Source organism: Mytilus galloprovincialis, chromosome 6 (assembly GCF_965363235.1).
Source record: "Mytilus galloprovincialis chromosome 6, xbMytGall1.hap1.1, whole genome shotgun sequence".
In the NCBI taxonomy this organism is placed as follows: Eukaryota; Metazoa; Mollusca; class Bivalvia; order Mytilida; family Mytilidae; genus Mytilus; species Mytilus galloprovincialis.
In genome coordinates, this window is record NC_134843.1 from 21785144 (window position 1) to 21800604 (window position 15461).

At 34.1% G+C, this 15461-nt stretch overlaps 1 protein-coding gene across 1 annotated transcript in view; it reads right to left on the reverse strand.

Moving 5' to 3' along the window:
• LOC143078538 (nephrin-like) overlaps positions 1–15461 on the reverse strand; it is a 52798-nt gene that overhangs the window by 23223 nt on the left and 14114 nt on the right. The window contains exon 3 of the mRNA XM_076253400.1: positions 9901–10221. Within this exon, the coding sequence (XP_076109515.1) occupies positions 9901–10221 (321 nt within the window). The remainder of the gene's footprint in view (positions 1–9900; positions 10222–15461) is intronic.

Below are 15461 nucleotides of genomic sequence, written 5' to 3' on the forward strand. Positions count from 1 at the left end.
ACTGATTTGACCCTCTTTAAATTAAGTATTTATTTAAGAAATAATTCTTCATGTCACGCATATTCACTATGTAATAACTTTTTTTAAATTGCAAAATACTCATTTTCGCATTAACTTCGTACTTTTTGGCCTTTTTAATTTTTTTTTTATTCGAGTGTCTAAGATGCAGCTTTAGTAGACTGGCGGAAATACGAAATTCAAATCCTGGTTTATATGATGGGTTCAATTACATGTATATCATGATGTTATAACTGAAATGTGTTCACTTTTATGTATATTATGATTCTTAACTTCATCTTTATTTCATTGCATTATATTTGAAACAGCCAATATCAAATATCGTCTCGATTTTGTTTTATAAAATTTACTAAAATCTATAACTGAGTCTGAAAATTAAAACCAACAGTGTTCGAAATAGATGTGTAAGCCGACAATTCTGTGTCCTTTAGTTAACGGGATTTGAACTTACACCTATAATACACTACACTACTAATCGCAAAATACATGTACATGTATATATATTTTTCAAATTTATTCAATAAAGTTCAACTTGAGTTTTTTCTCCTATGTTGAACTACATGTATTACGTTAGATTATAATTATGCGCATATTTTGCAACTTCATATTCTACTTAAATATTTTCAATCATTTAGGTTTTGAAAAATACAATAATAGATATCATATTTATATCAGTTCCTGTTGGTCACATGTGTGTGTAAGGGTATTCCATCAAAAATATACAATATTCAACATTGTAGGGAAAATGTCGATTGCGGATTAAGAAGTTGGATGTCATACTGACAACTTCAGAAACATTGTTATATATATCTGTTCGTGATATACGCATCAAAATATTTCAGCTATGAAGAGTTGTTAATTAAGGATGAACTTAGGTGAGGTTAGGTGAAAATTAATAAATCAAAAACTTAAAACAGATACTATAAGCCGGTAGAGCATTCGTTAAGGACAAAAATAAGCTAAAAATATTGGTAGATCATGGACCTCCTTTTCGAGATATTTAAGATTCAAAATATGGCGGGAAAAGGCTGACTCGGACTTTTACCTTAAATTTGCATTGGTATAATTTGGGTCTCAAAACAAAAGAAAGAAAATCAAGAATCTTCTAAAATTTTGATAAGTGACCTTTTATGAGCAATTTATTATTATATGAAAAAATAAATGGGTGTTATGGGGCAAAATATTTTACCTTGTATTGTATGGAAAACACCAAGGAGTCCGAACATTTGACACAAATTCCAAAACCTTAGACAACTCTAGATTAATTTTTAACGTAGTTTAGAAAAATACATCAACAACTCTTGATCGTTGTTCTTCATCTCATTCTTATTCGTTCAGTAGATATATGGTCTTCTTATATGAGTATTGCAATTAATAGAGATTATAAAAATTTTATATTTTCAATAATCTGGTTTAATTCAATCAAATATTTGTGTGGGTGTGTGGGTGTTGCAGCCTGTAGCTCGTTGCCATATTCGGCATGGCCATAGAGGGCGCTCGCAGCTTGGATCAGAATTTTGGAATTCCCGTATCAACTTGAATTAGAATTTTGGAATTTCGTATCGGGCACTTGTTAATTTGCTGTCGACTAGAAAGCAGGTGTTATACAAATTAGTTAAACTTTTTAAAAGAAAAGATGCCAAACAAGAGAAATGCCATAAGATCGCCATCAAGGGCCATGGGAAAGAAGAGAAGAGCAGGTAGCAGGACAGGAGGACAAAGGGGGCAGAACGAAGAAATTCCCCAAAAGTAGGACGGAGCTGGCCGGAAAAGAACTGCCAAGAAAACACAAGGGGTCGGACACGTGGTGGCAGAAGGACCGGTGGAAACTACTGATTTTTCATCAGGTAATGAGTCGGAGGAGGATGCACGAGCGTTCCCCGCTTTAAGGCACGACCCGTTACACCAAAACATTGAAATTGCAAATAATTTCATTGATTTCACTCCGTCACAAGAATCTAGCATTCATGACACAGTGGGGGAACACGTGCCTTTTAAAATTAAGGAAAAAAATTGGGAGGGAAAGTTTTTTGAGCTTCATTCTCTTTTGAGAACGCAAAAAGCAATGGAAGAGGTAGACGAGGGCGATTTGAAATTAAAAAGGGGGAAAATTTGCATTGAAAAAAGATCTTCGAGTGTTTATTTGTCCATAAATGAATGAACTTCAGCATTTTTGGTTTTTATGAGTGTCTACATTGAGAAATACAGTACACGGGCACAGGAATTGTTAAAATATATGCGCGATATAAGATTAGCGGCAACGATGTCAGAAAACTGGGCCACCTATGACGAGCAATTTAGGCTAAAAATAGAAAAGAATCCAAATGTATCTTGGGGAAATATACACCGTGAATATTGGCTATTACACATCACATCTCCCTAAGTACAAAACAGTGTGTCAGTGCAATCACAGGGTTATAGACCAAATACACAACACCCGCTAATTTGATGATTATTAATTCCTAACTGCCAGCATTAATTAAAAACCAATTAAACTATAATAAGTGATAAAGTATAATGTAAACATAACAATCTTTCCCCTTTTAATTTAGAAGATCAAGATAAACAAGATTAATCTCTAGTGAATGAAAGTAATAAATTCAATTGGCACTCAATATTGAACTAAATAGCTACAAGCGTTACTGTCTATATATTAAATGTTCAATTATGAAATCCTAAACCTACAGTTATATCACTACACTAACTTAACCACAGATATTTACAGTCACATGTTTTCAATAAGTCTCTCTGGTGCCTTTCTTACTCTTTCTGTGCGGTTCGTAACGGTAGTGTCATTAGCATTTTAACTGTTTTATTTTCGGTTATTTTAGTTTGTTCGGATTCATTGTTATTTTCAGAGTTTTCGGTATCGCGGTTTGAATTACATGTTGGTACTGTAATGAATTCAGTGTAAATATCAGATATGGTACATTCAAGTATGTTTGGTATGTCTTTGTTTTCCTGCGGTACGAATTCACGAATCTGATCAAAATGTCATTCCATACTAAATCTCCAACTTGGATTTGATAAGTTACTGTTCCGAGTTTATGAACGATAACTCCGTGTTTCCACTTGTTATTGTCTCTATAACCTCTTTAAGATATGGACTCCCTCCCTACTGGATGCAAAAAAAAATATTTTCCAAAACTCCAAATTTTAGAACTTGTCAGGCCCAGAGCAAGGGCCGAGTGAAATAATCCCCCAATCACTTCCAGTCTCCCCGGACCGCCACATGAGAGCCCAAGTCAGCTACCAAATCTGAAATGGGTTCTCAGCTCCACCAAATTTGGATTTGATAAGTTACTGTTCCGAGTTTATGAACGATAACTCCTTGTTTCCACTTGTTATTGTCTCTATAATCTCTTTAAGATATGGACTCACCATCTCCCCATTTTATTTTTATTCACTGTGGAGCTAATGATTGGACAGATTTAGAATTGACAGGGAAGGGTTTAATTGAAAATGTGAAAAAGTCTACCCTAGGTTACCAGGCTTTATTTAAAAAGGTTATTATAATATGGTCTTCAATGCTACAGTGCGATACTGGCATTTTGCACCTTTGAATGCGGGTGCAATAATAGAACAGAACAGAAAAAGAGGAATTTAGTGGACAAAAACTTTGTTATAGAAAACGGAGGTAAAGCTATAATACATGAGAACATTAGGGCAAGTGAAGTGTCTTTATACAGAACAGATGGAACTCATTTGTCACAAACTGGAAATCAGATTTTCTTAAATAATATACAGGGGGGTTGAGTCTTTCCTACGTACAACAAAATCAACTTTTTCAAAGATTCAATAATGAAAATTTTGTGGAGGTGAGAATCCATTTCAGATTTGGTAGCTGACTTGGACTCTCATGTGGCGGTCCGGGGAGACTGGAAACTATTGGGGGATTGTTTCACTCGGCCCCTCTGGGCCTGACATGTTCTAAAATTTGCAGTTTTGGAAAATGTGGTTAGTGGTAACGGTGGGGTCTACAGATGGGTGACTCTGGGACCTCCTCCACCTCATCTTATAGAGGGGAGGCCTACAACTGCCAACAGGTGGGCACTAGTAACTGGAGCATTGGTAATACGAGTGTTTTCCCCGTTTACTCCCCATGGTAGGTGGTGGTGTAACCGTGTTTAACTACCAGGGGTTTTATGACACCATGTCAACATAGGTCAGCTGATAGCCATTGTGTATAGGTAATCGGTAGTCACCCTGGCGCCTCATTAAAATATTATAGAATACTCTGTAGCCAAAGTATGCTACAAAGTAAAAATGTATATTCTAGTAATGTAAATGTAAATGCAAGGTGTAATAAAATGTATGTTTAATTCAAAGGATTGTTTTTGTTTAAGTTGTAAATGAAATACAGAGGATGGAACTTCTACACAAATGAGTATAATTTACAGAAAGTCTGTAGTATTTTAATTTTGGTATTTGTGAATTATAATTAACAACAGACAAAAAGAGACAACTCTAGATTGATTTTTAACGTAGTTTAGAAAAATACGTCAACAACTCTTGATCGTTGTTCTTCATCTCATTTTTATTCGTTCAGTACTGATATAGGGTCTTCTTTTATGAGTATTGCAATTAATAGAGATTATAAAAATTTTATATTTTCTATAATCTGGTTTAATTCAATCAAATATTTGTGTGGGTGCGTGGGTGTTGCAGCCTGTAGCTCCTTGCCATATTCGGCATGGCCATAGAGGGCGCTCGCAGCTTGAATCAGAATTTTGGAATTCCCGTATCAGCTGGAATTAGCATTTTAGAATTCCCGTATCGAGCTCTTGTTAATTTGCTGTGGACTAGAAAGCAGGTGTTACACAAAGTAGTTAAACTTTTTTACAGAAAATCGGTACAAAAAAAGTGTTTGCAAGTATTTAAATAAAGTAAAAAGAAGTGTGTGTATACATATAATATAAGAAAAAACAATTTGCGAAAGCAAATTTACAAATCTAACATTTTTGGCCTGATGTCTAGACGAGTTAAATGTCCCGGTGGTCGTGTGGTCTAGCAGGAAGGCTACAGTGCAGGCGATTAAGTGTCACGATATCTCAGTAGAATGGGTTCGAATACCGGCGGAGGAAGAACAAAAAATTTGCGAAAGCAAATTTACAGATCTAACATTGTTGGGTTGATGTTTAGACGAGATGTATATACATAATGTACACAGCCATGTATCACCATCACTGCTGGGGATCCGATGGATAAATCTGTTGTAGAGTTGTCACTGGCTCAGGCGTACTTATGTATATAAATATATATATATATATATATATATATATATATATATATATATATATATATATATATATATATATATATATATATATATATATATATATATATATATACAACTCGTCTAAACATCAACCCAACAATGTTAGATCTGTAAATTTGCTTTCGCAAATTTTTGGTTCTTCCCTCGCCGGGATTCGAACCCATGCTACTGTGATATCGTGGCACCAAATCGCCTGCACTGCAGCCGTCCCGCTAGACCACACGACCACCTGGGCTCTCAAAAAAAGAGCTTTCGCTGGCCGTGTGTTACCTTTCCTCGTCAGTTTTAATCTTGCGGCGTACTACAGTACATGATATATAAGGCATGAAGATGTTATTGTTACAGATCAGCTAAATTATCTATAGTAAAGGATCCTACAAATTAATGTAATATACAGTCACAGAAAATAATTATTTGTATAAGAACGTCTGACTCAGTGACAACTCTACAACAGATGTATCCATCGGATCGCCATCAATGATGGTGCTACATGGCTGTGTACATAATGTATATACAACTCGTCTAAACATCAACCCAACAATGTTAGATCTGTAAATTTGCTTTCGCAAATTTTTGGTTCTTCCCTTTCCGGGATTCGAACCCATGCTACTGTGATATCGTGGCACCAAATCGACTGCACTGCAGCCGTCCCGCTAGACCACACGACCACCTGGGCTCTCAAAAAAGAGCTTTCGCTGGCCGTGTGTTACCTTTCCTTGTCAGTTTTAATCTAGCGGCGTACTACAGTACATGATATATATATATATATATAAGTGCCTATAAATAGCAGCACATGATATACGAATCTGTGGGAGTGTGGATTAATCAGTACAGAGATTAATTCAATTACACAAATAAAATTATAGATTGCCTAACAATGTAATTTTAACACACTATTACCGCAGGAATTCTCATTTTTCAAATTTATACTTGTCTGGGCTCTACCAGTCAGGTTCTAATAGTACCTGTTGGGATCTACCGCAGGAATTCTCAGTTTTCAAAATTCATACTTGTCTGGGCTCTACCACTCAGGTTCTAAAAGTACATGTTGGGATCTACCGCAGGAATTCTCAGTTTTCAAAATTCATACTTGTGTGGGCTCTACCACTCAGGTTCTAAAAGTACCTGCTGGGATCTACCGCAGACATTCTCATTTTTCAAATTTATACCTGTTTGGGCTCTACCAGTCAGGTTTCTTAAATTAATTTTTCACCTGTCAGGGCTCTACTGCAGGTTCTTAAATTGCATAATTTAGACAATTTACTTTTTAATTAATTTAAAAATTGTTTTGAGTAGGTAGTGTTTTTTCATATGGTTATTTTTATTTTTATTGTAAGTTTTAACGAGTAGCCCCCTAGAAAGCCAAATGATACATTTATTATTATTTTCATATGTATTTAGTATAAAAGATGTAGAAATGATTGTGAATATGATTTTAGTATACTGTGTATACAATAGTGTTTTAGTATACTAGTTTGTTAATAAAATTAGAATAGTTATTATAAAGTTTTGCGTATGATATCAGTATCCTGTACGGCAAGATATATATGTTCCATCCTAGTTGAACATTTCCTTTTCTACTCTAAGCATCTATAGAAATATAGATAAATGTGGTATGATGCATGAGACTAGTTATTGTCTATAAGGACACATCAACTGTTCTTGTGGTATGGTATATATGTATGAGACTTGTTAGGTTTTAGGCGGAGATTTCTACTTGTTCTATGTGGTATGGTTCTTGAGACTTTTATGTACTTAAAGACATTTACATTTGTATGTGGTATGGTATATAAGAATTGGTAGCATTTATTAGGAGACATCTATTGTTCCTTGTGGTAGGTTACAGGAGACTTGTTAATGTGCTTTAGAAGACATCTACTGTTTTATTGGTATGGTATATTAGACTTTTCAGTGTTCAAGGAGACTTCTATTGTTCTGAAAGTTATAGGTATAAATATAAGAATGTTTAAAATGTTTACAAAATGATGAAAATAAACGCAATATTTCGCTAGACCAACTAGCTTTATCAAGCGTGCATCTATCCAGGTGAAATCGGATGTAGATGATAAGAAACTTTTGCAGCTCAATGGCTATGTTGCATTTGAATTACGCTGCCTAGAAAATAAGAAAATTTTGCAGCTCAATGTATATGTTGCACTTGGATTTATCTGCCTTGAAAATACATTATTGGTAGTTGAAGTAAGCAACGTCTATTGGCCAATATTACGGGATAAAAAGGACGATGCTTTGTTTTAAATTATTCTTTATATTTCCTGTATCTTTTTTCGTCTTTTTCGTTAAGACCATCAGGTTCTAAAGTGTGGAGTTGGTGGATCAAAAGTTTTCTCTTCTCCTTCTCGTCGTGGTGTCCCACTCGGTGTTGACTTCTATAATTTGGAAAGTAACATTATCAAAAGGATGTTTCGTTGAACGAAGATATCTTGTGAGAGGACAGTTTTTGTTGGTTTTGTACGATGAACGATGGTTATTGAGCCCAATATTAAATTTGTCCATTGTTTCTCCCACATACTGAATGCCACAAGTGTCACATGTTAATATATAAATTGAGTTCTCCGTTTTACAGTTGGAATTAAAGTAGATGGTATAATTTTGTTTAGTAACGGAGCTGCTGAAAGAACTGCTTGTATTTGCAGCTTCACAACACAAACATTTCTTCGACCACAAGACATCTTCGTTCAACGAAACATCCTTTTGATAATGTTACTATCCAAATTATAGAAGTCAACACCGAGTGGGACACCACGACGAAAAGGAGAAGGGAAAACTTTTGGATCCACCAACTCCACACTTTAGAACCTGATGGTCTTAACGAAAAAAACGAGAAAAGATACAGGAAAGATAAAGAATAATTTAAAACAAAGCATCGTCCTTTTTATCCCGTAATATTGGCCAATGGACGTAGCTTACTTCAACTACCAATTATGTATTTTCAAGGCAGATAAATCCAAGTGCAATATATACATTGAGCTGCAAAATTTTCTTATTTTCAAGGCAGCGTAATTCAAATGCAACATAGACATTGAGCTGCAAAAGTTTCTTATCATCTACATCCGATTTAACCTGGATAGATGCACGCTTGATAAAGCTAGTTGGTCTAGCGAAACATTGCGTTTCTTTTCATCATTTTGTAAATATTTAAACATTCTTATATCTACATACTTATAGTGTGTTAAAATTACATTGTTAGGCAATCTATAATTTTATTTGTGTAATTGAATTAATCTCTGTGCTGATGTATCCACACTCCCATAGATTTGTATGTCATGTGCTGCTATTTATAGGCACTTATATATATTATATATATATATATATATATATATATATATATATATATATATATATATATATATATATATATATATATATATATATATACAACTCGTCTAAACATCAACCCAACAATGTTAGATTTGTAAATTTGCTTTCGCAATTTTTTTGTTGTTCCTTCGCCGGGAATCGAACCCATGCTACTGAGATATGGTGACACCAAATCGCCTGCATTGTAGTCGTCCTGCTAGATCACACGACCACCTGGGCTTCACAATAATAAGGTTTTCGGTGGTCGTGTGTTACCTTTCCATGTCAGTTTTAATCTTGTATATATATATATACGCCTAAAAAAAGTGTACACAACAACTCCAAATACAAAAAAAAGGTAACTATTAATGTAATTATTTATAAATATTTCGGATAACAGATATCCTTCCTCAATGAGATTCTGATGTTAAATGAATTTTAGAATTGTGCTAGTTCATATCGCACATTATTATTTGTATTTAAAGCATATATTTGAACTCTCTGTTGTAATAAGCCATATCACCTAACTCATGTTTAATCAATTTTTAGAATGGTGCAAGCGTCCTAACTGATGTTTGGTCTGACTTTTTTATTGTATAAATTTCAAGATTGTAACAGTTTAATCTAAGAAGACTTAAAGATGATTCATTTAACATCAGAATCTCACTGAGGAAGGATATCTGTTATCCAAAATATTTATAAATAATTACATTTATAGTTACCTTTTTTTGTATTTGGAGTTGTTGTGTACAATTTTTTAGGCGTTATGAGCAGTATAATTCTTTTAAAGTCATTATATAAATTAGCATTTACTAGACTAAGTGTTATTTTCTATGTATCTATAAGTTACAGTTGCATACAATAATTGATAAACCGTCCTCTTTGATTGTCTGTATGTTGAAATAATTTTGTGTTCAAATGTATCTTTACTTTATTCCTCTAATGCGATCCTTGTTTACAGTTATATTATAAAAAAAATAGTATGTAGACCCGTATGTAGCTAGGAAATGCCATGCTATATCGTACGTGAAAAAAACGTTTTAAATTGAAGTCGGTTAAGAGCTCTACAGAGCTCTTATTTACTGCGTTAATTTTTACGTATCATGCCATACTCACTTACTTACTTACTTACTTACTTACTTACTTATGTGATGGATAGCTGTTTGATTGAAACAAACCCGTTACAGCCATTGTAAAAAAAATTCTCATTTTTTGGAGTGCCAGTTGTTCCTTTTCATTAGAATATATTAACGTGACGTCAACTTAAGCATATTTATGATCCTTACCTTTAACATAAATTGTTATTTCTCTAGATTTAACTTTATCTCGTCCGTCAATATTAACAGTTTCACAATAGATGGTTTTGTTGTGATTTTCATCTTTTCCTGTATAAACCAGTCTACTTGACGATATAAACTTATCACCGTCTGGTTGTGGTGTCTGTGGTTCTGCCTGGTCGGTCATATTATATCCACCGATATACCATTGTATCCAGGCAGCTGGACGACTCAAACCTGTAGAACAGTTGAATGTTCGTGTGGCTCCAACTACAACATTTACTACATTATTGATTCCAGCTGGTGTGATTGTTACTGTTGTCACTGGTACTGTAAAATATACATATAAAAAAGATATAAATTGATTGCCAATGAGACAACTCTTTACAAGAGACCAAATGACATAAAAAATAACAACTATTATGGTCATCGTATACAAACCTATGTGCATTTTTTTAAAAAATAAATCTGTTTGGCTTATGAATCAGTAACATGCATTTTCTTTATTATTTTCGTAAGTATATATACCTAGTTTAAGTGATAAAAAAAACGCAATGGACTACATATTGTAAGGGAGTCAACGATAACTTTGAGGAGAAGTAATTTTAGTGCAGTGACTGCATGAAGGCATATTTTTTCGAATTTAATCTCCCCACCGAACACACACCTATATAATATATCATTGGAAAGAGAAAACCTTGTTCTACAACAATATGCCTGTCGTCAGGACTTGATATGGTCACATTTTTTTTTTATAAAGGTAAAAGGTCATCTGTACAAATCTGTTAAAATATTGAAGGGTTTCAATTTTGACTTTTTTTTCTATTTCTAAACTTTACCTTAATACAAACGATACTGTTTTGGCTTAGGTAATGTTTGTTATTATACATAAACCTTAGTCATTAAGATATTTTTTCCAAAAAAAATCCTAAAACCACGTTTTATAAACAAAATTTCTAAAATTTTGTTTTTAACCCATAAAATGTTTAGAGCACCTTAACCTTATAAATAATTTCAATTTCAGGTATTAAATCAGGTGTCATGAAAAATAATACTTTACAATTATTTTTTAAACTATCATTTAGGATGAGGTATCAAACCGAAGCAAAATAACACTACAATATGACCTCAAATTGAATTTGCGGATACTTCTGGTTTTTTATAGACTACTCGTTTCTTTCGTTTTTTTCACTATTATTGCTGCTTCCATAGTATTATCTGTTGTTGTGTATCTTACTCTGGTTAATGTCTACTACGTGATCGGTTTTGTACCTATACCCCCTTTTTTCCTTGCAATGTACCACAAACTTCAAAAGTATTCCATATAAAAAAAAAAGATGGGATATGATTGTCAATGAGACTACTCTCCAACAGAGACCAACTGACACATTAATTATCAAATAAAGGTCCGATACGAACTTCAACAATGAGTAAAATCCATACTGCATAGTCTTCAGTTCCCGAAATGAAAAATGTAACGGCCTGATTTATGTAGAAAATAAATAAGAAAATAACTAAAATAGAGTATACAAACAAACGACAACACTTCATTACAGTCTCATGACTTGAGACAGACACATACAGCATGTGAAAGTTTAACTTTTTTAAAGGCGCGCATACCCTCCCCTAACCTGGGACAGTGTATATCAGTGCAACAAGCTATATATAAAATCAATCGTTATCTTCATCATCTTCATTTTCAACAACCGTTACAAGATATGTCTTTTTTAATATGTCTACACATTTCACTCAATGACACAGGTCTGTACATGAAAGGTTCTGATCTAATAGGTTGTTTTGGAAGGTTAGATGACATCCTTATGCTTGTCTGCAAAGATGCTGGGAAACATTATACGGGATGTACACACTGTCTTGAATTTGCTCAATTTCAGATCATGGTTGGCAACACTTATTAGATAGCGTCGCACTTCACTGGCATTCAATGTTTCAATAAGGTGTTTTGAACCAAACTCATGGTACATTTGTAAAGCCAATCCTAAATGACAAGGAGTAAAACTTTGTTTGGCCACATAAAAGATTGACTCAACAATCGCGCCAAGCATTTACGCAATTTCTCTGGTGCCATTTCCTGAGAATAGACTTGGCTGTATGCAGTATCATTGAGTAACCATAAAATGAATTGCAATAAATACGAAGGCATTGCCTGAATCGAAGAAAAAAGAGACAATTAATCCGGTTGGGTATTCTTCTATGGAAATTAGAAGAGTTTCGATGTCTTTTCTAAGTATACGTATCTGTCCGTTATTTGTGTCTATTACAGTAACTGTTGACATTGAGATTTTACGGTCATTTTTCAATTGACTGTGAGCTGATTTGACATCTTCAATAGTTATGTTGCTATTGAATTCGAATATTAGGTTAGATTTGCCTTGAACTTGTTGAAGTTGTATGACAACTGTGTTTCTAAAGAAATCAATGAGTTTAGGCGGCATTTTACAAGTAGAATATTTTAAGTTAGACTCAGTAGGAAGAAGAGATCTATATTTATCAAGTAACGTTGTCATAAGGAATGTTTTTTTTAACCATTAAATCGTTGTCAATAGCCAAAATAAAATTAGTAAAAGCAGTATCGTGATCTGAGATTTCTCCTTCCACGGGTTTGGAATTTTGTTTTTTTTTTTTGGGGGGGGGGGGGGGGGTTAAGCAAATAGTATGTAATGCAACCAGAGTGCTTGAAGTTAACAAGATGGACAAGAAACTATTTCAACTTTAACATCATCGCCATTGCTTTCTTCCACGAATTAAACATTCTTAATACGCTCATCTGATTCAAACTTGCGTTGTTTTCCATCTTTCTGAAATGTTTTGTTGCAACAAAATATCAAGCGCTCCAGTTGAACGACTGCATTCTATAACGCGAACAAACACCCGAAACTGAGAGACAACAGTCCGATAATTGTATGTCGTCATTAAATGTCAGGTTAGAAGCTTCGTTGGTCTTAAAGGGGGAACCATTTTGTTTACTAGCGTAACTTTTGTAGCATGAACGATGGTAAACTGCCTTCAGTTCTTCAAATTCACAGCTATCGCATGCAGCACCTTGATGTTCACCTCATCCAATCTTTTATTCATTGCAGATACAAAAGTCGACTTCCCTATACTGGTATATTGACTCAAACTATCAGTCGATGAGGTTTTTTGGCATATTAAGCACTGCATAAAATTTAACGACTTCTGTCTTTTCTTTGAACTTGAAGGAGCAAGTTTGAACGGACTTGACGGATCGTACATGTCGCGGAATATTTACTGAAACAGGTCGTCAATTATTTTTGATTTTTACAATAAGACTTTTCTGACAAAGTATATTTGATGTTTTATAACAAAAATACATAAAATATAACATATACAAACAAAGTATTGGCCATATATTAGTGCACTTTAATTGAAAAAGTTTGTATATAATAGCTAAAAAGGTAGTAATAGTACGGCGGCTTCGTGAACAATTGTGCACATCCAGCTACAAGCATGAAACTTGGCTTAGACCTTCCTCAACTATTTCTCTTTTATTTCATATAGGGGGGCATTTGAAAAGAATGTCTCACTTCCGGTAAAATCCAAAATGGCGGACATCATAATTAAATTAGCCCAATATCGAAGGCTGGTATGTGAAAAGGTGTTATTAACATGTTACCATCATAATAGTTGGTACAAACCTTTGATATGTACTACTTTTGAATATATGATATAGATAAGATGTCTTCAAAAACCTAACTTCCGGTAAAGTCCAACATGGCGGACATTGTGATAAAATAGGCTTATTTTTAGGGAGGGTAATTGAAATGTGTTTCAAAGTATTGCTACTATCATTATATTGTGCAGGGCCCTTTCTTTGGTGCTTCTCATGAATACAATGTATAAAACATATTTCTGTTGATATCCAATATGGTGCACATAGAAATATTGATAATTTATCATTTTGATATTCAACTTTTTTAAAATGTAAAGAAAATGCTTTTTTTTAGCTGGTTATTAAACTTAAAATTGTGGCTTTAAGTCATCCTTAAAACCACTAATTCTATTCAGCTTTATATGTTTTAATACAAAGTTAACACTTCCAGTAAAAGAAAACCAATATGGCGTAAATAACAAAGATGAGTCCTCAATCCACATCTTTGATGAAGAGTTTTAGACAGATTGATTAAAACAAAATAAAATCACTAAAGTTGTTAAACATCTTTAGAATGACCAATTTATGGCCGCAAAAACATTTATTCACAATCGGAGAGCTTTTTTTTAAATTTACAAAGATCGTGGTATTGTTTCTTACATCTAAATTGTACAAGCTCCTGATAGGATGAAGAGGAATCAAAAAGAGTTGTCCAAAAGGGTTCCCATGGATCATATTTTCCCTTCGCCTTCCATAAGCGTCTGGACTAGTTAGCATAGGAACCAATACCAAGTTTGTTACTCATTTGCACCCGCCATGTTATATTGCTCGTTTTACTTGCTGAAAAAGAATAGACCGAGTCGTGCGAATAGCCTCAATAAGTATTTCCTCTTCCAAAATCACATGTTCTCTTGCTTCGTTAACCCCATCTGATAAGTGTGCTCGATCTGACAACAAAACTACGTATCATTCTATTAATGACATTGTCAAATCCATATCTAGTGATGTAGGCTGATCAATCATCATTCTAAATGATAGAGTCACATCTTCAAATCCCATCCGTGTCACCAAAGCAGTTCCTTTTCCAGCAAACGTGTTATCTCTCAATGCCTAGTGTATTTGAAAGGTCATGGATATATATATATATATATATATATCTGAAGCTTTTCCCACTTCCACATGCAGGTCAAAGTTCGTCTGTCCCTATGTCACTGAAAAGCGAAACAGCAATAATGCAACATCAGTATCGACTGTTCGAGTCATGACTGAGTTAAGTATGTGTTTCACTGCATCATGCACATGCATCTTGATTAAAGTGTCAGCCTCTTCATGTGAACATGGTGCTAAGCTTGAAACATCATCATGTGGTGGATAACACAGAACATTCTGAGTAAATGTTGCTACAACTACCTTTTCATCAAAATATATTGCACTTTTGCGAATGAAAACTTTAAAATTCTTTCTTATTGTCGTCATCTCCAAGAAAACTTTGCCAATTTTGAGGATTTTGTTATGACTCTGGATTCGTCTTTGTATTCGCTTTCCCCCAAATGTAGCTATTGCTTCTTATAACAAATGCTCAGAATATTCTATCTTATCTACCTCTTGATGTATCACAGTTTATCACTATGCCCACATTAAGAGACTGACAATAGAATCATGGTGCAAGTGTTTGATGCAATGAAACACGAGTCATGATTCGAATAGTCGTTACTGTTTCGCTATTCATTGACAGGGATAGACGAACTATGGATTGTGTTGGGCAGAAAGCTTTGGATATATACTATTATATCAATAATCTTTCAAATGCACCTGGAAATGAGTGATTAAACACACTAATTGTGATCAATGTCTTTACCGGTTGTGATATGGTTCTCTGATTGCTTGAAAAGGATAAAAAGACTGTGGGAGACATTGATGGCATTTGAAGATGTGACTTTAA